The 24,563-nt window shown below is 38.8% G+C and overlaps 1 protein-coding gene across 5 annotated transcripts in view; it reads right to left on the bottom strand.

Moving 5' to 3' along the window:
* The window catches only part of SEC24D (SEC24 homolog D, COPII coat complex component), a 105,491-nt gene that overhangs the window by 68,367 nt on the left and 12,561 nt on the right, over nucleotides 1-24,563 (bottom strand). For 2 of the 5 annotated variants that reach the window (XM_082727373.1, XM_082727372.1), the window contains exons 3-8: nucleotides 23,843-23,972; nucleotides 17,871-18,019; nucleotides 16,165-16,440; nucleotides 15,592-15,722; nucleotides 6,846-6,957; nucleotides 1,190-1,317 (exon numbers count right to left, since the gene is read on the bottom strand). In XM_082727373.1, coding sequence (XP_082583499.1) covers nucleotides 1,190-1,317; nucleotides 6,846-6,957; nucleotides 15,592-15,722; nucleotides 16,165-16,440; nucleotides 17,871-18,019; nucleotides 23,843-23,972 — 926 coding nt within the window. The remainder of the gene's footprint in view (nucleotides 1-1,189; nucleotides 1,318-6,845; nucleotides 6,958-15,591; nucleotides 15,723-16,164; nucleotides 16,441-17,870; nucleotides 18,020-23,842; nucleotides 23,973-24,563) is intronic. The other 3 variants (XM_082727374.1, XM_082727375.1, XM_082727376.1) reach the window with 3 other exon arrangements.

Raw genomic sequence — 24,563 nt, 5'->3', positions numbered from 1 at the left:
TGCCACACTATAAGGAGAATGAGTGGACATCTCAAAGGGTATGAAAACCACTCTTCATATGCACACTGTCTCTCTTCTGTTTCCTCCTTCCCTGAGGTGATGTAAAGCAGACCCCTTCGTCCCCTCCCCCAGGCCATTGTACCGCTCGTATCGGCTGATGGCCAGCCCATGAAAGGGGACAAATCTGCTCTCTGGTGCAGATGCTCTGCCTTCAGTTCAGGTGCTGTTAGGTATTCATTAGGTCAGCCAACCTCAAAGGGTCATTATAGCCAAGCTGATGTTCTTAGGAAGTTGGGAAGTTGGGAGGAGAATCTGGGTGGAGCAAAAGGAATCCAGGGTTCAGTACAATTTACTGGAATACTGCAATGGGATTATGCTCAAAGTTCCAGCTAGAATTCAAGCTTTTCTTCATCTATTTGACTAGCTCTACTATAGTACCTTGTGTCTCTGCGTGTATGTGGTATCCACCATTCAGGACATGAAGTGAAGGAATGACAGCTGTGTTGGGGGGATGTCTCAATCACAACATCCATTAACACCATCCACAAATTTTAAATAAACATCACTTCTTATCTTTTTTCCCAATGAATCATATATTGAGTACCTCCTTCCAAGTCAAAACAAATGCTTTCTAATCAAACAGACTTAAGGTTAGGGTTAACCCTAACCCTTTGTCCCTATTAAAGCAGCTTAGTAAGACCACAGATCTCAGGCTCTATTAGCTTCCTTCACCAGAACATCTGGATGCTGAATGTTGAAGCCTGAAACTAGGTATAAAGGTGACATAATAAGTCTTAGTATTTGTCACTATGTGACATTCCATATTTCCTGAATCTACAGATTGTTACAACAGACCCCAAAGTGACCCTTTTCTTCACTGTTTGTTATATGGGTTGTCAAAAAACACAGCTTGTCAGATTTGGGTTTTCCTAGTAAATTGAATGACTAGATGTTTATGCATTATATAAATAGTCTCCAGTTTTCTGTTTATAATAATAATGTATAAGAAAACAATAATAAAAGAAGAATTGTAGAACTGCTAAATTACTGAGTTGCTATTTCCTTTAAGATTTTCAGTAATCTCTACACCCAATGTGGGACTCAAACTCATAACCCCGAGATCAAGTCACATGTTCCACCAACTGAGCCAGCCAGGTGCCCCTTGAATTGCTGTTTTTATCATTCTTACCTCATTTGAAGGAATTGTGGCAAAGGGTTTGATGACAGCAGCTAATGGAATCTGAGCTTGCTTGGCCATATCTGACGTGCATGGGAAACAGTATGTTGTGCAACGAATGTATCGAGGACTAGCATTGCCTGAAATGTGTAAAAGCACACACTTAAAATTTGCTGAGAAGGAAAATCTGCCCTGAAGTATTTAAATATTTATAATTCTAGATAACACATTGCCTTATTTGTATAACTTTCTTCATGATTTCTAAAAATAGTATTATGCAATGCTACAACCTATGTATATATTTCTATTTATTGAATGTCTACTAAGTTTTAGACACTGTCCTAATTGCTTCCTTGTAGAGCTTATGTTCTTACAGAAGATACAGACAATAACTATTAAACCCAATGAATGAGTAAATTGCACAGGTCATTACAAGGTGAAAGTGCTATGAAAAAAGCATATCTGGTTAAGGGGTAGGAGGAGGCTGACTGCAACTTTAAACAGTTACAGAGTGGGCCTTATTTAAAAGGTAACATTTGAGTAGACTCCCAGGAAGCAAGACACTCAGGCAGGTGGCTGGGGGCAGGGCATGTCCGACCTGGTGGAGCAGTCACGAGAGGCCTGTGTGGCTAGAATGGAGCACATGCTGGGTACAGCAGCCAGTGAAGAGTTCAGAGAAGTAACAAACATTACGCAGTAACCAGAGGAGAAATGGTGGTGGCAGGGACCAGGGACCAATAACCAGAGTTACTGACAAGTGGCCATATCCTGGACATAATTCGGAAGTACACTGATTGTTGATGGGAGTGATGTATGGGGTGTGAAGATGGGAGGTGGGAAAGAAAGAGAAGATCGAGAATGGCTCCAAGGTTTTTGGCCTGAGATACCAGAAGCATGACGTTGCCACTAATTGACAAGAGAAAAGCTGCAAAAAGGGAAGAGGTGTGTTAATGGGATTGTGGGCAGAGATCAGGAATCTGGCTTTGGACATGTCCACCTTGGGAACTCTGTAAACAACTAGATACGTGAGTGTAGGCACTGGGCTGAAGATACACATTTGGGAATTTTCTATAAAGAGCAAACTAAAGCCGTGAAACTACCTTAAAACCACCAACGAAGTAACTGTGACCAGAGAGGATGGCCAAGAACTAAGCCCTGGGTCCTCTAACATAAAGAAGACAGAGGAAAAGAAGAAACCAGTTAAAGGACTGAGAAGGTTAAAACAAGGAGCATCTGGTGTCCCGGAGGTGAAGAAAGTACACAAAAGCATGTCCTCTGTGCTGTACTGCTAGATCAGCAAGACCACAGGATGTACGTGCCATTTACAGTGACACAGATGGAGCTAGAGAGCCATTACACTAAGCAAAATAAATCAACCAGACAAAGACAAACACTGATTTCAGTCAAATGTGGGAGTTAAGAAACAAAATAAATGAGTAAAGGGAAAAAAGAGAGAGGGGCAAACCAAGACAGACTTTTAACTATAGAGAACGACCTGATGGTTGCCAGCGGAGAGGTTGGGGGGACAGCGGGTGAAATAGGTGATGGGGATTAAGGAGGGTCCTTGTCATGATGAGCACCAGGTGTTGAATGGAAGTGTTGAATCACGATATTGTACACCTGAAACTAGTATTACACTGTATGTTAACTAACTGGGCTTTAAATAAAAATTAAAAAAAAAAAAGCCACCATTGGAGTTAACAATATGGAGGTTGCTAGAGACCCAGAAGACAGAGTTTTGGTGGAATAGGGCCTGGGTGGGAAGCCTGCCTACAGTGAGTTTGAGAGAAAAAGAATTGACAATAAGCCTTTCAAGTTGTGTTGCATTGGGGAGCAAAGAAAAGAAGGCTAGCTGTAAGGAAAACAGGTCAAAAAAAAATTTTTTTTTATTATTTAAGATAGGAGAGTATAAAGAGAGATAATGATGACATAAGAGAAAGAGGGAAGGCTTATTGTAGCAACAGACTAGAGCAGGGCACAGCAGGAGAGGCTGGCTTCTGACTGGAGCACAGATCATTACTTTATGGCCAAAAGCAGAAAGGCAGAGCACGGGTGCACATTAGGGCAGGGGCTGATAAAAGGGTGAGAATCTGTGGAAGCTCTCTTCTGACTGCACAATTTTCTTAGAAAGGAGGACATAAGAGCAGTTAAAAGAAAGGTTGGGAGAGGTTGCAGGTTTCAGGAGGAATGTGAAACAGTTCCTAAGGAGAGAGGAAAAGTGAAAGGACTCGGGGAAGTACAGTGTGCTGGGAAGCACGTGGTCCTGCGTTTACGGGGAGGGCAGCAGGCCGGGCTAGGAGCCTTCCTCTGGCCAGGTTTTGCCACATGGGTGGGCCGAGAATGAGAGGAAAGCTGGACCTCAGAAAGCTCAGTTTCTTCTGTTCAGCTTTAACCTATTACTGCCAGATTCTACTTTTTAAGACCAGCTAGAAATCTGCATTTTTACATAAGATATTCCAATTTTATATAATGGCAACTACTTCAAATAGAAACAAAACAAAATATTGTGCACGACAAATTGCATGAATACAGGCTGAATCCAGTTGTTGTTGGTACCATGTTTCTGCCGTTGTCTCTCGGAGCCTCTGCAGCAGAGCCCAAAACTGGATTCATAATGATGACAGTAATTGCCAGCATATTAGGCATCATTTTAAGAGGTTACATGTGAACTCACTTTAGTCTCACAATTGCCCTATGAGACTGATACCCTTAAGACCACATTTTACAGAGGAGAAAACTGAGACATCAGGAGGTTAAGTGACATGCCAAAGCTTAAGGGGTGTAGAGTAAATGACAAAAGTGGTATTAGAACCCATTATAATTCTTTGCTATATCCCAGATAAGTTGGGTCCAGGTTCTGAAGGATGAGGAGTTAAGATCAAGCCTTCTGCCCATGGGTAATGAAGGGACATTTATTTTTTAGCAAGGGCAATATAATCACATAAACACTTGAAAAAACTAAACTACCAGACACTGACAGCATCTGGGGTCAGGAAAACATTAGAGACAGGTAGACTGGTCATCACAGTTAGAGTCCAGGTAAATACTAACATGGGGTAAAACAAGAGTCTTGGCAGCACAAATAAAAGAAAAACAAATATTAGGCAATAAATGTAAATACGCTTGAACCCCTGTTATTGTTAAACATTTCACATAACTTAGACAAAAAAAAACTTAGACAAGATCTTCCTCATTAAATCACATAAGACTATAAAATAAGAACTTTACACAGACTGTGAAATAAGAATTTTTGAATATTTTAAAGTGTATTTTAATTTTTCTTTGTACTCAATTTTTACTAGCCAAAATTACTGACAATATATTGAAACTGAGTGTTTGTTCTTTAAAGGGTTTTTAGCTCTTGACAGTGAAATATGCATATGGATGAGCTCATAAGGGACAAAACAAACTTCATTTCAAGAAGATAATACACACAAAGATAAGATTTCTTAAAAGCCATTGAGAATTTGTTTGGGACACCCGACTAGCTCAACCAGTTAAGTGTCTGACTTTTGATTTCAGCTCAGATCATGATCTCAGGGTCCTGGGATCAAGCCCCAAGTTGGGTTCCACACTCAATGTGGAGTCTACTTGTCCCTCTCCCTCCCCCAACTCACGCTCTCTCTCTCCCTCTGTCTCAAATAAATAAATGCATACATACATAAAATCTTTTTTTAAAAAGGCACTGAGAATTTGTTTTTATAAACAGGAATGCAAAAGTGGGGCATGAAAGATATGGCTACAGTAGATAACTTAGCAATCTCAGTAATTAAGAATCAAAACTCATTGCAATAAAGTGTTTTAATAAAGAGCTTTATGGGAAATCTGACTGGAAAACGTTCAATGAATTAATCATCCAGCAAATATCTAGGAAGCTAAGCCCCTGCTAGAGGCTTAGGGACAGAGGCAAGTGAAGCCTCAGGCTTCAAAATCTGGTAGGAGAAAGTGATAATAAAAGCAGATAACTGGAAAATGGCATGGTAAGTATCACAGAGAGCAAATTCACTAAGTAGCCCAGGGAGGCAATGAGTCAGCCACATGAATCAGAGGTGACTATGCAAAATATATGGTACTTGAACAGGGTCTTGCAGGATAGGTAGAAGTACAGAATCAAGGGATGAACTGAGTCTCAAATTAGATCCTGTAGCCAAAGAAATTATATATATATATATATATATATATATATATATATATATATATAATTTTTGTAGGCAACAAAAACATTATTTTTTAAGTAGGTGTTTTCTTATTGGAGTCACTCCTAACTAGCTGTGTAGTTTTGGGCAAGTCACTTAAGTTCCTTGGGCCTTAGGGCCCTCACATCTTTAAAGTGGGAGAGATAAACCAATGAAGGCCAAGGTACCTTCTGCCTCTGTGTTCTACTTATGTCTGTGAATTTCTGCACATGTATGAGATTTAGGCTGCATCTGGAAATTTCACTAGTAAGTATCAGCTGATTAGCCAGGCCAGACAAAGGGGCTTCACAGCACAGGGCCAATTTCAGGGCTCCATGGCAGGCAGCTCTCTCTCCTTGCCAAGGGTTGAACTGCGGGAGAAATGATGATGATCTGGACCTTGCCACTCCACTGATCCTTCCTTTCTCTTCCTGAGCCTTCCATGCTCTTTCTTTACATCGGCCCAATGATCCAGTAATTCCACTTCTAGGGATACACCCAAAAGAACTGAAAGCAGGGACTCAAACAGATGCATGTACACCAGTGTTCACAGCAGCCACGTGGCTGCTATGGCTACTCAAAGTAGCAAAATATCCTTCAACAGATGAATGGATAAACACAATGTCTATATATGTAAAAGCGAATATTATTCAGCCTAAAAGAAGAATGAAATTTTGATACATTCTATACCATAGATGAACCTTGAAAATATTATGGCAGGTGAAATAAGCCAGACACAAAAAGATGAATATTGTATGATTCCACTTACATGACCTAGAATAGGCAACTTCAGAGACAGAAAATAGAATAGAGGATACAGGGGCTGTGGGGAGTGAAGGAAGAGGGAGTTATTGTTTAGTGGGCACAGAGTTTCAGTATAGGATGATATAAAGTTCAGGAAATAAGTAATAATGATTTCATCATGTATGATTTAGCTTGCCATAAAGAATGGAATAATTATATATTCCTGGAAAAAACAAACCTGCACAAGAACAGAGGATAGCTAGTAGAAATAAAGCTCAGCCTTTCCTCATCCCAGTTCAATATTGGAAAAACAGAACCCACATGTTAAAGAATCTGCTGAAAAAAAAATAATAACTGGGGTTAGAACCAGGTATGCCAATTTTCTCAAGTGTTCAATCCACTACTGCTCTACTCATGCTATCTTGGCTAGGTTTCTAATGTAGTAAATAAGGTAAACCAAAGTAGGGTATGTACTAATTTAACCCCATAAACTAAAATAATTTTCTTAAACTGATATATTGAACTCTACCTCACCAGAAACTCTCTAGACTGCTGCAAGTAGAAAATAGAATGCAGTTGATAATACATTCTCAGTTCTTGAGTGATAGATGGCAAATTGATTCCCATTATCACTTTTGGAGAGGTTCCCCATCAAGGATAGCATTACTGAAGGGTGTCAGTGTATTTACTTTTAAAAAATGGTGAAGACTTTCAAAACCTCAGTGAAAAATACTATTGACAATAAATACCTTGGTCTTGTATCACACAATCTGTAGTGACCAGGGGAGGGACCTGGCCTCTGGAATTGGTGGCATAGACTTGTCCTCCTCTGGTGGCTCTGTCATTCTCGATCACCTGTATCTGATATAAGATATCAAGAACAAGTTAAAATAAGTTAAGGCTCTTCCAAACATCCCCTCCCTCCCCCTCTTTCATTATTCACATACACACAAATAGGCATTTTCTAAATCCTTTTAGTTCATTTCAGACCAAATTCTCACTGAGAACCTACTTTTGAAACATACAATTTTAGAGCAGCAGCTGCTAAATTCTCTTCTGTAATACTCTGAGTTCTGACCCTTCAGAGAACTTCATTTTTATTCATTTTTTTTATTGGAACCATAGATAAGCATTAAAAAAAAAAAAAGATTCTGGTAGAAAAAGAAATTAAAAATAGCTTTTAAAGAAAACACCTTTTATAGTTAAAGGAAAATATACAAAGCTAAAAATCATTAAATTCAGAAGAAATGATTTACTATACAGTCTAAAACACCTTAACTTTTTTCTTTAAATCCCTCTTGACCCTCAATTTGCCTTTCAGGTTCTTCCACCTCACCCCTGCTCCATGAGACAGTAAAAAAACAAACAATACAGTGTTCCCACAGGGAACTTGACTATTGTATAGATATAAGAAAAAAGTCCCTAAGGGTTTTGTCATCTAATTTGGAAACACTTCATATGTAAAGATAACAATTTGTCTTAAAAAAAAAAAAAGATAAAAATTTGTCTTTTGTTGTAGTTGCCTAGGGATGAAAATAATAAAATCCAGTAGCATGGAGTTAAGAAGAAAATAATAAGGCAACCTAATAATTATCTTCCTCTTTCCCTTTATCTCCTCCTTGCTCTCACTTCTCTGTCACCAAAAAGAAAAGATCAGAGGCAAGGGGTTAAAAAAAAATAAGAAGAAGAAAGTAAAAAGAGAAAAAAGAAAGAGAGATAAATGAGCAAGTGCCCAGAATACACTACCCAGCTTTGGAGGATATGTCATTTTCTATATTCCTAAAGAAACTAGTAATATGAAAATTGTCTTCCCCCAAACTCTGAAATGTTACCTTCTCCATTTTGCCCTCCCATCTCATCCAATCCAGGCCTAACTGGCACTGATATCATTGGTTTTTTGGCATATCAGAGGTAGATTTAACATGCCTTTATATCCACACATTTCTGTTCTTTCTAATTTCATAGGATTTGAATTTATTAAATTAAAATATACAGAATATGCTCCAACCATAACTATAAGATGCAGATGAGACCAAAAGCTACCATGGACACAGACAAGACACAAACAGAAAAATCAAAACACTACTATTATATCCTATATTTTTATCCTAAGCTTTATCTGGTTCCTTCAAAATTGGAGAACTTTTTATAAAATCAACATTTAGGGCAATCATCTCAACCAATGAAGTGTCAAACATGAAACCAAATTAAAAGCCATAATAATCTGCATATTGAACATAGTTTCCAGACTTCAAATAGATTATATTTCCTAAAAATTTATTTTTAAATTAGTTGTTTCCAACTTAAAAGCACAGCCTCCAAAGGAACAATGTTGTATGTGGTAATTATATTTCTAAACTAGTTCACATCTTGGCTGTAATACTATAAAGAGAGTAAGAAATATTAAAACACTTCCAGTAATTTTTTTAAAATATAGGTTATTAAGTTTTTAAAATTTACCTCAAATGGATGTTCTCAAAAACAGGCTTGGAGATTTAACAATACACAGAAATTTCAATAGAGATTTTTACAATGACTCAGTACATACAGGATTTTGATTTGATGGCAGTGACTCTTGATAATGCCAAAGCTACCTCAGAACATATAGATTATTTTTCCTTCAGAAGACGTGCAACTAGAGTTACTTTTGTGCTTGTCTGCTAGGAAGAGTATTATGGAATCATAAAATAAAATCAGGAAAGAAAAAAGGATTCTCTTGAGATAAAGGAACAAGAAAAGTAAGGGAGGAGCAAGGTCAGGAGAAGTGTGCACACATCTGCTTTAAGACAGGTTGCTTAAAGCAGAATTATCTGAGCTTCAGGTGAGACTGGGGGGACAGGAAGAGCTCCATTCCTGAATGGTCCTCCTGCAGATACAGAAAGACAATGACGGAGGCGCCTGGTGGCTCAGTGGGTTAAAGCCTCTGCCTTCAGCTCAGGTCATGATCCCAGGGTCCTGGGATTGAGCCCCGCATTGGGCTCTCTGCTCAGCGGGAAGCCTGCTTCCTCCTCTCTCTCTCTGCCTACTTGTGATTTCTGTCTGTCACATAAATAAAATCTTCAAAAAAAAAAAAAAAAGAAAAAAGAAAGTGAGGAAGAGTTTCAATGGTGATACCAGTTTTATCATTCTTAAAATATGGATAATACCACCACCTGAAAGGGTTGGAGTGAGCACTTAACTCAGGACTGGCATGTAACAGGAATTCAATAAACATGATTTTACAGCTTTCTTTCCAGAAGGAAGAAATTATTTAGTCAGTTAAAGCATGTCACTTTGATAGAACATAAACAGGCTCCATCTGGCATGGCTATTTAATTACTTTTATTATAAAAATAACACTGGACTAAATCTGTATATATGCATTTTAAGGGTCTTGGATGAATCACATCAATACTGCTTGTTGGTTTTGTTGTTAACCCTCACTCATTCATTCATTCAACAAATATATGAATGTATACTATGTACCAGGCTGTGTTGTAGCTCTTGGAGACACAGTAGTGAACAAAACCAAATTCTTGACCTCAAGAAGCTGACATTATAGTATGAAAGACAGGCAATAAATAAATGTATAAATAAGATACATCTATGTCAAGTACTACTAAGTACTGTGGATACAGAGTGATATGTATAAGGGTACCAGGGAGACTGGGATGAATGAGGACAGGAAGGAAATGAGGACATGAGCCATGCACTGCATATATCAGGCAGAGGAAATATCAAGTGGAAAGGTCTTGAGGCAAGAGTACACTTAGCATGTTTAAGGAATAATAAGGAGGCTGGTGTGGCTGAAGCAAAGTGATGAAGAACAAGTCAGACAGCTTGTATGTGTGTGTGTGTGTGAATGATGAAAGGCATGGCAGAGCCGGGGTGACAAATAATGTAGGCTCTAACAGGCCACTGTAAGAACTGGTGTTTAACTAGAGGAATACTGGAGGGTTTTGTTCTGAGTTGTAGCATGAGCTGACTTCTAATTTGAATGGATCATCCTTGCTGCTGGGTGCAGGCTGGAAGATGAGGGAGACAGGAGACTCTTACAATAATCAAGGTGGACAGATGGCTGTGGCTTGGACCAGGATGAGCACAGAAGGCAGGACCGGAACCAAAAGAATTAGCTAAAGGACACTGTGCAAGAAAGAAACAAGGATGACTCCAGGATTTGGGGCCTGAGGAACTGGAAGGATGGGGTTGGAATCTAGATTTCAGGGAAACATCTTGAATAGGAATATCTGCATCTTCATTTAAAGCCATGAGAATGGATGGGATCACCTATAGTAGCGTCTCTTAGTGTGCCTATGAATCACCTGGAGAGTTTGTTAAAACACAGGTTCCACTGCCCCTCCCCTAAAGATTCTGAGTCTGTACATCTGGGTGGAGCCTGCAAACACGAATTGCTAGGGAGCTCCCAGCTGATGCTGATGGTACCATCCTAGGAGCAGCGCACTTTGTGGAGTGTTGATCTAGAGAGTAAATGTCAACAGAGAAAGGGACAGATCCAAAGACTTACACTTTGGGATGCTTCTAACACCAGGAGGTCAGAGAGAAGAGGTGAAACCACCAAAGTTAGTAAGAAAGAGATAAGCAAAGATGTAAATAAGTGGTGGCATCCCAGAAGCCAAATGAAAAAGTGTTTCAAGGAGGATGGAAGGAGCAGATGTATCAAATTGCTGCTGATCTGTTGAGTTACATGAGATCTGAGAACTGACCATTAGATTTGGTAAAGAGAGGTCACTGGTCACCTCGACAAACATAGTGTTGGTGGGATTGTGCTGATGAGATCTAAACTGGGATACGTACAGCAGGGGAGTGGAGGGGATAAACTGAAGACATCGAGTACAAGGAACTCTGCTGGAGATTTTTTTTACTATAAAAGAGCGAATAAATGAGAGGAAACTGGACAGAGAATTGGGGAAGGGCCAGAGGAGACCTCTTTTAAATTCATGAGGAAAGTTATTACAGGATGTTTCTAGTCCGCTGAAAATGATCTAGACAGTGAAAAAGTGAAGGTTATCTTCAAGCAAGTATAGATGATGCAGGAGAGAGGCGATATGATGGCCAATTAAAATATGTCAACGTGGCTAGGCTGTGGTACTTGGTTTTTGGTCAAACACCAGTCTCGATGTTGCTGGGAAAGTATTCTCTTAAGTGTCTGACATTTAATCAGTAGACTCTGAGTAAAGTCGACCCTCCATAATGTGAATGGAACTCATCCGATTGTTTGAAGTCCTTCAGAGAAAAAGACTGAGGGATCCCGAGGAAGAGGGAATTTTGTGTCCAGATGCCTTCAGACTTGGGCTGAAAAATCAACTCTTCTCTATGTCTCCAGCTTGCTGGCCTGCCCTGCAGATTTCAGATTTGCCAACCATCACAACAGAGTGAGTGAATTCTTTTTTTAAATTTTTTTTTAAGATTTTATTTTTTTGACAGAGAGCATGAGAGAGCACTAGCAGGGGAAGCAGCAGAGGGAAAGGGGAAGCAGGCACCCTGCTGAGCAGGGAGGCCCATGTAGGGCTTGATCCCAGGACCCTGAGATCATGACCTGAGCCGAAGGCAGAGGCTTAACTCACTGAGCCATCTGGGCACCGTAAGATAACTCTTTTGATAGAAAGACAGATTGAGGGTAGGGAAGGAAAAAATGAAACAAGATGGGATTGGGAGGGAGACAAACCATAAGAGACTCTTAATCTCACAAAACAAACAGGGTTTCTTGGGGGAAGGGGGGCTAGGGATAGGGTTGTTGGGTAATGGACATTGGGGAGGGTATGTGCTATGGTGAGTGCTGTGAAATGTGGAAGCCTGATGATTCACAGACCTGTACCCCTGGGGCAAATGATACATTATATGTTAATAAAAATATTTTTTTAAAAAAGAAAGATAGATGATAGAGATATATACACATATATCCTGTTGGTTCTGTTTTTGTTTTTGTTTTGTTTTTTGCAAAACTTGACTACTTTAATACAGGGGATATTTGCTGAAGGGTTGCCCTTGAGAGGCTATAAGGGATCTACGAGGTGATGGCCTTGGTTGGGAGTATGAAGCAGTTCATCCACAGTTAACAGAAGGGAAGGGGGATGAATGGGCATAAATGCAGGGAGATGTGATGGTACAGCATGCAGAGGTTCTCTTTGGATTGCTTCTATTCTCTCCATGAAATAAGAAGCATAATTATCATTAGAGAGTCAGAAAGGGGAAGGCAGTGCGAGGAGTTTGAAGAGAGAAGAAATAATAGTCACCAGGAAAATGGGAGAGACAGTGGAGCTGGGTGATGGCTTTCAAACTTGCTACACATTAGACTTAGCAGGGAAGTTTTGAAAAATCCCAATGTCCAGTCCATATCCCAGCCTAATTAAATGAAACTGGCTGGTGGGAGCAGGCACCAATATCTGTATAGCTTCAGCAGTGATTCTTTTGTGCAGATGGGTTTTAGAATCACACAACTATAGGTTCACCTTAGTTTAGTGTCATGAATTAAAAGTGAGACCAGTATGCATGGTGTGATTGTTCTCAAGTCACAGGTGGCATCTGGGGTACAGGCATGGAGCAGCTAGAGTACTGGTTTAACAACAAATGGGATTTTTCTTTTCTTTTCTTTTCTTTTTAAAGATTTTTTTTTATTTATTTGACTGAGAGAGAGAGATCACAAGTAGGCAGAGAGGCAGGTAGGGAGAGGGGGGGAAACAGGCTCCCGGCTGAGCAGAGAGCCTGATGTGGGGTTCAATCCCAGGCTCCTGAAATCGTGATCTGAGTCGAAGGCAGAGGTTTAACCCACTGAGCCACCCTGGCACTCCCCAAATGGGATTTTTCTAAGTGAATTCAGTGGAGGGAGTGGGGCAAAGGAATTGGGAATAGAGGTTGTAAGGGATAGATTTATTATCATGGATCAAATAATCAAAGCTGCATAAGAGAAGTGAGAAAGGTGAAGGCAATATAAGAGATAAAGTAGTTAAGTTATAAGTCCTGGTGGGTGAATCATAATCATCTTTGAGTCCTAAAAGGAATGAGCTAAAAAGATAGGAGGCAGTGGTTGGAAAATGAGATGCTTTCAACTGAGAGTCTGAAGTGTTCAATAATTGGTAATCTCAGGATCTATGGTAAGACTACGGATAACTGAGGTGGGTTGGATAAAAAGAACACTGAGGACAAAAAGATCAAGAACTGAAAAAGCAGGGAAATGAAAGCTTCTAAAATAGTACAAAAATAGTACTGGAGAAATTAATGGTGAACCTGGAGTTAAAAACTTCAGAGAATGAAGTGGAATGACCCAGAGGGTCTGTAGATGTTACAGAGAGGAAAGAAACAAATGAAAATGATGGATTCAATGTAAAAATATTATATTCCTTTAACTAGAATAATGACATAATATTAAACTATAAAAGTAAAGGCTGGTAATATAATTATCAATAAAGGCACTAAGAGTTAATCAAACTTAATTTCTAACATGTTATAAGAAGCTCTATGAGAAACCTTCAAGTTTATATTCAAATAAATATAGAATAAGTGGGTAGATCACAAAAATAACTAAAATCCTCTAAGCTCTCTGTGCTTTTTTCAAGGACTTTACAGCTCCTCCCATCCAGAGCGAGAGTCTTATCTTTCTACTCCTGGACTCTGGGGAGATCTTGTAACTTGCCTTGGCTCAGAGAATGTCACGGAATCGGCAACGTTTTAGTTCCAAGCCATGGCTCAAGAGGCCTTCCAGATTCCTACTTTCTGTCTTAGATCTCTGCCACAGCCGAGTGAACGAACCCAGGCTAGCCTGCTCAGTGACATGGCCCAATCAGTCCCAGCTAACAGATGGGTAACCAAATAGCAGTCATGAATTATACCATCTGTACTTGGCTTGGTACCCCGCCCCCTACCCAACCAAAGGTATATCCACGTTCTAATCCTTGCAATCTGTGACTATTACCTTACGTAGTAAGAAAACTAATTAAATTAAATGTCTTGAAAGAAGGCCCTCAGTCTGGATTATCTGGGTGGGCCCTGAATGGAATCATGTATAACTTCATAATAGAAAGACAGAAGGAGTTTTGAGATGGATGCCCAGAGGAGAAGATACAGAGAAGCAGAAAAGGCAATGTGATGACACAGGCAGAGATTAGTCATACAGCCACAAGCCAGAGAGTGCCTGTAGCCACCAGAAGCTGGAAGAGACAAGGAATGGATTCCACTAGAGAGCCTTTCAAGGGAGCACAGCTTCAGACTTTTCGGCCCCCAGAACCATAAGAGAATAAACTCCTATTGTTACAAGTCACCCAGTTTGTAGTAGATTTGGCACAGTAGCCACAGAGAATTAATATAACATCCTAGACCATTCAGGCTCCAGGCAAACGTCCAGCTGACCCCAGATGTACAAGCAAACCCAAACCAAATCCATCAAGCCTGGCACAGATTAGCAGAACTGCGCAGAGAACCCGCTGACTAATGAGGATTAATAAATAGCAGCTATAAATTACTAAGTTTGGTGGTGGTTTGTTACATAGCAAAAGTTAGCAAAAACAGTAGCTCTTTGGGCTATCTCTAACTCTTTGTACTCACGTTCATAGAACCACTTCAAAGACCTAGGTTATCGATTTCATTATTATTCCAAAAGGACTATAGATCTCTGCTCATTGCTAAAGACTTGCAGCTTTTCCTGAAGCAGGGCTATATATTCCTACCCGAACGACCCAGGGCTTTATCATGACTTGCTTTGGCAGAAGGCATGTGAGTCGTTGTGACCAAAACCACTCAGATGTATCACATCTGAGTGAAAACCTTAAGAGCTATCGCACCTTTTGGTCAGCTCTCTTTTCTCCCTTTCTCATGATAACAACATGTCCCAAGTACAGGCTGCCCCTTCATGCTGGCTTCTGGAATGATAAGGGCACACAAAGCAGCACCTAAAGACAAGTGGCAGCTGCTACAGCCTTCCTGTAATCTAAGGGATAGATAAATCTTCATGGTTGTAAGCAAACTGGGGATTGTGCATTATGCAGAATAACATAATAAAAAGCTGACTGATAGAGTTACTAAAGAGTAATCTTCCAAAGAAAATAACTTGAATGGAGAATTAAGTTATAGCTCTAATTTATATGAAACAGTTTCTTTTATTGGCAAAATGTAAAATACTTGTTTTCACTTTCAGTGGGTATCTTATTCTTATTGAAAAGCATCCTTTATTTATCTAAACTAGTATGTTTGTATGCTCTGACTACTACTTACTCATTGAACAATCAATAAATACTGCTAATATAGGCTAATATAAATGTCAATAGTATTGCCAAGTTTACGTACTAAAAAAAAATCTCCATAGGCTTTCTGTCATGGAGACCCCCACTATGCCATAACGTAGCCTCCCTTCCCCAGACACAGAAAGAAGGAAGCCTCTATGTGATGGGTATAGTGCTCCAACAATAAAGGACAGGAAAATGCTAACAAACTGAAGTTTCTGAGACAGTGAATGAAGAATGGTCCTTTGTGAGGGGGACGATGGGAGTGAGAGAGAGCACTTACTGGGCTGGGGATTGAGTCAGGATCCAGCTTCTTCTGGAGTTGTGGTGGACCAGCCAACTGCGCAGGACCTCCAGGGAAGCCTCCCGGGTAGGAGAGCTGCCCACCTGCCATCTGGGGACCATAGCTGCCTGCTTGGGAAAAAAGTTTAAAAAGAAAACTATGAGAGACTGTGGACTCTGAGAAACAAACAGGGTTTTGGAGGGGAGGGGGATGGGGGGTTGGGTGAGCCTGGTGGTGGGTATTAAGGAGGGCACGTATTGCGTGGAGCACTGGGTGTGGTACATAAACAATGAATCCTGGAACATTGAAAAAAAAATTTTAATTTAATAAAAAAAAAAAAAAGAAATGACTAGGACCCAAGGTCTTAGATTTAGGGCTCACTGACAATATTTCTTCTTATTTATGTAAGGCAGAGAGTTAAGTGTGAATATCTATGATTCCCCTTTTCTTTGCACTTGCCATGCTATTCTAAAACTAGCTTTCCTTAAGAGTAAGTGATAGATGCCTTGTAACATAGAACAAAGCTGATTTCCTAGGTAACCCAAGACCTTCCCCGAGCCCAGCCTGCCTTACCCTGCTGTGGCGAATATCCCGTGCCCAGCGTCTGTCCTGGAAGAGGCGGGGGCTGGTACTGGGCATTCAGAGGAGCAGGCCCAGGGAGCCCGTCCTGCCTGTGTGTTGATGGAGGCAAGGGCGAGGCACCAGGGCCATTTAGTGCAGTGGGTGGTGGTGGAAGAACCTGAGATCCAGGCTGCATAATGGATGGCTGCGGAGGTCGGGGAAGACCCTGGAACAAAGGCACTGATGGAGGGCCAGGGGGACCCTGGCCAGGAGGAGCCATGCCTGAACCTGTGCAAGAAAGAAGACCAGACCAATAAATGTTGCACTTCTCAGCTCTCTAAATTATATGAAGTACACACAGGGACACTTTTTCTCCTGACATAAAACAAGAAGGCATCCCTACAAATCAATTTTTTTTTCCCACAAGATGAATCTTCATTCAGAAAGTTACCCAAATGCTATTTGGGGCATTTTACAAAACTAAAGAATTTTTAAAGGGTAAAAGCAATATTTATAATTTTGGTGAGAAAATTAATAGGATAAATTTTAACTCAGTTGCATTAACTTTACATGATACATGTCACTAGTTAAGAAATTATATGTGATACAAAATCTAGAAAATCATATAGAGGAAAATGTTCTGTAACAAGCATTATTCACATAACTTATACATTCAATAAATAAATATTTTGTGTCCTGTGCTTGACTTGATCAACTAGATCTCAGAGCTAGGTAGAAATAACAAGGGTCACTAACGTGCTTTCTAATCATATGGAAAATAGTTATAAAACCAGATTATTCTAACTCTGATTATGTGAAATTTATTTGCTTCCTGGAGACTTACCCATCTTGAAATCAGTAAAAGACAGAAAATAGAGGGTTGGTTTTTTTTAGAGATGTATCTAAAAAAACCACTTAAAGTAATGGAAACATTCTTCATCAAGATAAATGACTGACTATGCTGTTATTACAGTGAAGGTTCCTTTGACCCTTAGAATATACAGCATTGATACAAATCTCAGTACTGTAACTGTTTTCTCTCCTATTATTCTCTTTTCTGCCTCAAACATCTAAGCTTCCATTCTTTTCATGATGTAAATACAGAATCAAAGCACACTGTGAAACAATGAGTACTATATTTTTTTATTTTAGGGCTCCATTTTAAACAACACAAAGTTAAAACTACCCTCCACGTTTCTCAAAATAATTTCACTGTTCTAATGCTTATTTGTGAAGTCAGCATTCTTTTGTTTTTGTTTTTGTTTTTTTTTATCATTCTAATGTTAAATGTTAGCTACACTGAGGGTCTTTCAATTATTCTGAAATAAATGGCAGTATAACCAGGAAAAAAATTAATTATAGCCATACATAATACAGATGATTTATTTAAAAATGTCTAAAAAACCACTTCAATATGGTGTGCCAGAATTATGCCTATTTTTTTGAGTTATGTCTATTTTATTTTATTTATTTCACAGACAGAGATAGGCAGAGAGGCAGGCAGAGAGAGAGGGAGGCAGGCTCCCTGCCGAGCAGAGAGCCTGATGCGGGGCTTGATCCCAAGAACCTGGGATCATGACCTGAGCCGAAGGCAGAGGCTTTAACCCACTAAGCCACCCAAGCGCCCCTATGTCTATTTTAAAAATGGAAAAAAACCACCTTTATTAAAAATACTCCTGAAACACGTGGTCAGTGAACACTAATAATGAAACTGTTACCATAACTGTTAATGTGCATAGCATTGAGCTGACTGGCCATTTGGGTGACGGATGCAGTGGATGCAGGACTCGGATAAGATGATTGTGTAGATGGTGAATATGGTGCGTAGGAGGGTGCCGCACTGTTGACAGGTGGAGGACCTGGAAATCTAAGAGGGAAAAAGGGATGTTAAACAGTGTCATAGTTTCATGTACAAATGATAAACAACAAATGTTAATAACCTGCTAAATTAATCCCATCTAGTGGGCACCAGGAAAATGATATTTTAACTTGTCTTTATTATTAATGTGAGCTCAAAATGAACCATGTAGCATCATCACATAACTATGCTCACAAGCTCAACATATCAAGATACTTAGTAAAAAATTCCTAATGTAAGCACAGAACCAGCTTTGGAAATCAAGTTTGAAAAGCAGAGTCCACCACAGCCTTATCTATACCAGGGTGAATGATTAATAGAACAGAACCAAGAAAAATAAAATGCTTTGTGGCTCTATCTTTATGATCATTCTCTCTTTTCTTACCCAGCTTTTAAAATAAAACATCACCTGCACTATAATTTCAGTGCCCTGCAAATGGTATTTGAAAGTGAACAACTCAACAAAAAGTTTTGAAATCGTTCATTCATTTTAATCTAAAAATTTCATCATGCTTTACCTTTAATTTATCTTGAACTTATTATATATTTCTTTTTCCTTATTTTGAATGAAACAGTGGCCACCATAGAACAGAATAGAAACAGTGTTCCTATTGTAATTAATCTGCAAAATGAAGTTAAAGCTTTGCCTTCTAGTTACATTATGACTTCTTACTAATAAAAAATGAAATTTTCCAAGATGGTATACTCTGAATTCAATTTCTCCATGAACTGGAAACTATGTCCCTAGTGGTGCACACTCTTGCCTTCCATCTTTCACTGCCACTTGAGAGATTAGGAGCAGAGCCTGAGAAAGGCCAGTGGCTGGCTTGAAGTCCCACAATTTATGTGTGACAAAACCAGGACTATCCTCTTCCCAAGTCTTAACTGAGCACACTTTCTAAAACATTTTCTCTTGTCATTTTTCTCAATGTATCTTAAATTGAATGATTACTGCAAAAAAAAAAAAAAACCCTTAAAATTAACCTTCATACTGTTATGCTGTAGTATGGTATTTAAGCATATTTCAGAATGATGATATCCCACACTTTAAGTTAAATGGATGAATGATCAAATGTTTTTTCTTTGTAAAATAACAAGCTATCCTATAGTAGATACTTGGTTATAAAGTGTTATAAAGTTAGAATGAATAACATTTAACCCAAAGAATACTGCTTAGCAAAGCTGTTGATTTCCTCTCCTGTCAAAAACTGAAACAAGACCAACACAGTTACACTAAACATCTTTTGATTTAAATAATGTTTGGAATAATTTTTGGAACAAAACTGAATAAAAAGAGAAAATATAAAAGTTAACTTTCACAGAAGTTTTGTTTATATCTCTAATTTATTAATGATACTAGGAAAAAGAAGGGCAAGGCAAAATATAACTCTAGCCTTAATTGACAAGTTTAAAATATTGTTGCTCACTTAGAAATGAGTTCAAGAATTATGTCCATATGTTTTGTCAATTCATTGTTTCATAAAAACATCATTTCTTTTTTCAAGAAATGATGCTTTTGCCTTTTCAAAAAAAAAAAAAAAGATTTTATTTATTTATTTGAGAGAGAGAGAGAATGAGCATGAGAGGGGAGAGGTCAGTGGTTTCCAGGAAGCAGACTCCCTACTGAGCAGGAAGCCCGAGGCGGGACTCAATCCCAGGACTCCAGGACCATGACCTGAGCTGAAAGCAGTCGCACAACCAACTGAGCCACCCAGGCGCCCTGCTTTTGCCTTTTTAAAAAGTCACGAGAGATAGATACATGCAATAATCGCACACAGGCAGAAGGTATATGCTCTATAAGAATACATTAGTGGGTGTAGCATATGGTATTGTTATAGGGTTTGGATCTAATAAGCAGGAACTGGGAACCAGCAGTTAAATTGGGGGAAGGAGAGATTATTCAATTGTTTAAGAAAAAAATTCTCTAAAACATACAGATATTTCACAAATGTTAATAATACTTTTAAAATATAAAATTGTATGAATAGTTTATTATATACCACAAATAGGATGAAATATATTTCAAATGGAAGTTATGACATAAGATGCCTCCAGTATTTTTTTAAACTTAACAAAAGGTTAATTATTTAAAATACATTATATGAAAATATACAACCATTAGGCCATTACTTTTTGACCCATAAATGCTTACTTATCCTTCATTGCTTAATATATGTCCTAGAAATTAGGCTTTAGAAAGTCACAATTTTTTTCCCTAACCAACGTAAATGTTGCAGATCTTAAACATATTTGAATTTTAAAAGCAATTTTATTAAGAATAAAGTAGTAGTAAAGAGTTAACAAAAACTTTCATTTAGATAAAAGAGATTAACAGAACATTTTAAACTTGGAAAGTGACTTAAAATTTTTCAGCTTCATTACGCTACTAAATTAGTTAATCCGAGGTTACACAGCATGTAGGTATCAGAGTTTAGATATGAATCCGGGTCTAAAGGCTCCCGGCCTGGAGACCCTGGTGTGTAACTATGGGCAAACCACTTAATCTCCATAGTTCTCAGCTTTCAAATGAAAAAATGAGCAGACAGAATGGAACAATCCCTTTCTGTGCTATTTATACAATGGTTAAAATAAAGAATCAAATGATTTAAATATTTCCCTGTTGATTCCTTCACTTAACAGGTTTCTGGGCAGAGAAAAGATTCAATTTTATGTTTTAATTTATTGTTTCACTGAATGTCAGAAAAGGGCAGATCTGCCATAAAACACAATAGTCAATAAAGAATTAATACCACAGGATTAATAAAACATGAAAATTTAGCTTCAGTTTAGTCCTAAACCTCTGGAGAGCTGACTCAATCGTCTGTGGCCTGCTCAACCTCAAATATTTCTTATTTCTAAGTTTATAACAAATTGGTCAAGTAGTGAGCTGTATGGTGAAGTTTGCTGGAATGCGGAGATATGGTACCAAATTAGTCAAGATCGGACTGAAGTAAAATCTGGATTTTAAATACTCAGTCCATGGAGTAGATAAAACAAAACCTCTACCTAATATCATTGCTCTCCACAAAAATAAATAAATAAATAAATAATCAAAACAAAAAAATAAAGAGAAAACAACTATTCCAACTATTCCTCTTATTTTTCTTTTCTTTTCTTTCTTTCTTTTTAAAAATACCTCTTATTTTTCTTATTCCCTCTTTTTCTTTGCTACTAAGTTCTTAGCAGATTTCACCCCATCAACTTCAATTTGGGAAGATGAATCTCCTCTTTCCACTCTCTTTCCCCCCACTTCATCATTTCCTGATTAAAACAGATAATTTATATAACTTTAAGTTACAGCTTTTATTTACTAAATTAATCCCATCCAGCAATAACACTTTGTAGATAACTTCAGAACCATCTACAAGTTTAAGACATTCCACTTCAGCCAAGATCAAAGAGACTAATGGCTAGGTATGATTTTTAAATTTTATGAAACGGTGCCTGGGAAGGAGCAATATTTTAAAAATAAAAATGATAAATTTTACAATTTCAATCAACATAATGACTCTGAATTATATCTTGTTTTCATTCAACAGTTTAGATATATTGTAAAAGTTAAGAGATTTTTTTATGGGTTCTCTAAGTATAAACAGCACCAATGAAGTGCTATAATCATCAAAGAAATTTCATGAGCCACCTATGCTCTCTGAAAACCCGTCATCAGACTGTGTGATTCACCTGCACAATCACTGTGCCCTTTGCCCTGGCACTGAACTATATACACAGAAATATGTCCCATGACAGCAAAGTAGTGGGGTAACCATGGACGCTTAGCATGAATACTAGATTTCTCCTTGATGTTTTAATTTTTAAATCCATTTCCAACCTTTAATTCATAGTTCAAGTTGAAGAAAGTCAATAGTAGGGGAGATGGGGCAGAATCTGTCAGGGTTTCCCCGGGAATTAGAATGAAAGCAGATTTCTAGGTTGAGCTGTTGTGAGTAGCTAGACTGAACCAGTAGGGAAGACAAGCTACAGACAATAGACTCTCTACACGCCCTCAAAATGGTACCGACATCTGCTAACACGTATTTCATGGGCATTCTTTCTTTCATGGGCATTATGCAGTATGCAAAATTCTCGGCATGCAGTAGCCAACAAAATCCTCACAACTACATTACTATGGTTAAAATTGTGATGAGAGAACTAAGGAACAGAGAAGTGAAGTAACAGCTGCCTGAGCCAAGAGTAGTAAACATGACTCTACGGTCTACAATCTTCAGACTTTGTGCTGAGCTCACTCACAACCACACAGCCAGAGTCTATCTGATGATAAAGCCCATGATTTACTTATTTCTAAGGAACCTAAGTGATGGGAAAGAAAGGGAAAGAAGCAAAAATTAATACAATCTAGGCTAACACCAGTGACCAAAAGCTTCCTTAACTTCAAACCAGCTGTTTAATTTTAGCATTTCTTCTTAAAAAAAAAAAAAATCTAAAATCCTTGGCAGTTCACAACAATGAACTTTTCCAGATTTTCTCCCCTGTGCTCTGGACAGAAAGTTCTATTTCCTCATTTTACAAGTGAGCAAAATGAGGGGGCCTAGAGGCCCAGGAACTCCACCAGCACCACACAGTTAATTTTTGAGCCAGAAGAGGCATCTTGGTTTTCAGTCTTTCTACTCTAATCCTTGTACCCCACCGCCAGGCTAATGACACTAGGGAGGGGTCCTCAGGTCAGGTCCCCAGTCAGGCCCTTTCTTTGATTTTGTGCCCCTTGTTCGAACCAAAACCACATGCAAACCAGATTACTTAGACTCACTCATCCTCTGTTTCCTTCACTCTGTCTCTCACAGCAACCATGTCAATGGTAAATGTTACCCTGACAAACAAGAGGCAGGAAGTGTCAACTTCACAAATATCCTATAGGAGCGTTAACTCGATGACATTTAAAAGTCCAGAGAGTTTTCCCACTAACAGGGACTACTCACAGGTCCCTTGAAAGGATAGCTGAATGGCTTCAGCAACAGCAGGTCCAGATTTCACACTGAGGGGTAAATCCTCCCTTCACCAACCCTACAGCCTAACAGCCTGGAAAAGGAACCTAGGAAATGAAGCCTCCAGGTATTCCTTGGAGAAATTCCAAAGTAAACACTATAAACAGCTTTGGCACTGGGATTCTCAATGGCAGTAGCTCACCGGAAAAACAATAATGGGACTTCCAGCAGGGCAGGTGTGATGTTGACTCCCTTCCCAGGGGATAGTCCCCAGCGGGACACAGAGCTCTACACATCTCATACAGCTCATACATTGGCTTCTGCAGGCCTGCCTCCAACTTCTCCCTTTCTTAATTTATTATAAACACAAACAGAGGATTTATTTCCTGTGTTGTTTTTACTATCGACCAACCTTTCAAAAATCCCTCAGTGGCATCTGTGTACCTTTCACATCAAATCCAGTGTTTACCATTAGCCACAACCTGATTTAATTTTTAAAATACTTATTGAGCACCTACTGGCACTGAGCTCAGTCCTGCGAAGGATTCAACATGATAGATGATTTAAAATGTACTAGGGCATACAGAGCATAGACATCTGAAGAAATCAGAGATTCATAACGGAACTCTAAAATGAGATGGATATAATCTAAAATTAAAATGTATGGTATTGACACAAGTAGTTTTTTATATATTTTTAAATATGTACTGGTCTTGTTTTTTTCCCTCCTAACTTTTCTAAATGTTTGTTTCCTAGGACAATCTAGCAAGTCTTTTTACAAGGGTGTGGGCAGTATCAAGAGGTCAAATCAATAAACATGCTAGTTTAGAAGGCACTTGTGAGACAATTTTAGTAGAATATACAAATGCGGTTTGGAATCTACCTAGCTCACCTTTGGGGAGGATGCCCTTGGGCATGAGCTCCATTTTGGCCAAACTGTTGGGGTCCAGGAGGTGAAGGACCCTGAGGCAACATGCCCCCAGGGGCAGCAGCCCCCAAAGGCCCTGCTGGCTTCATCATACCTGCAACAGAAGGGCATGAATTTAGAAGAGTATGAATGTGCAAAGAGAGAGGATGCGATGCCATTAGGTTGAAAATGAAAACTAGCAGGAGTGGGAGGGTAAAAAAAGGGTTAAGACAAATTCTCCTTTAAATTTGCATTAACCACCACAGACCTATCAATGCCAGGCTCCAGCACAGTTATTTGACCATCATATTGATAGGAGAACAGAAAAGGAAAGAACCATTTCAATATCAAACAGAATTAAAACAGAAGAAACGACCTTGCGTTTGGTAAAAGCACCTGATAGAACATACTATCACACAAAGAAAGCTAAAATACACAGTGGAAAATGCCATTCTGGATATCAGAAAATAACTGGGAAAAAACAGTAGGAACCATCATCAAGATCCTAACTGTAACTATAGAGAGGAAAAAAGAAACCCTCTGAAAATGTCTTTGATTACAGCATGAGGAAACAAGTGGAAAGTAGCATCTGTTTTTCCAACAAATGCAAAGCAAGTTTCAGAGTTAATAATTCTTCCAAGATTCCAAATAATTGAGTGATAAACAATCAAGGGACTCCTACACTCATCATATTCACTCATATAAA

The sequence above is a fragment of the Mustela nivalis genome (genome assembly GCF_964662115.1).
Source record: "Mustela nivalis genome assembly, chromosome: 4".
NCBI classification, from domain to species: domain Eukaryota; kingdom Metazoa; phylum Chordata; class Mammalia; order Carnivora; family Mustelidae; genus Mustela; species Mustela nivalis.
The sequence above is the reverse complement of the archived record's forward strand: the minus strand, read 5'-3'. Positions and strand labels throughout refer to the sequence as shown.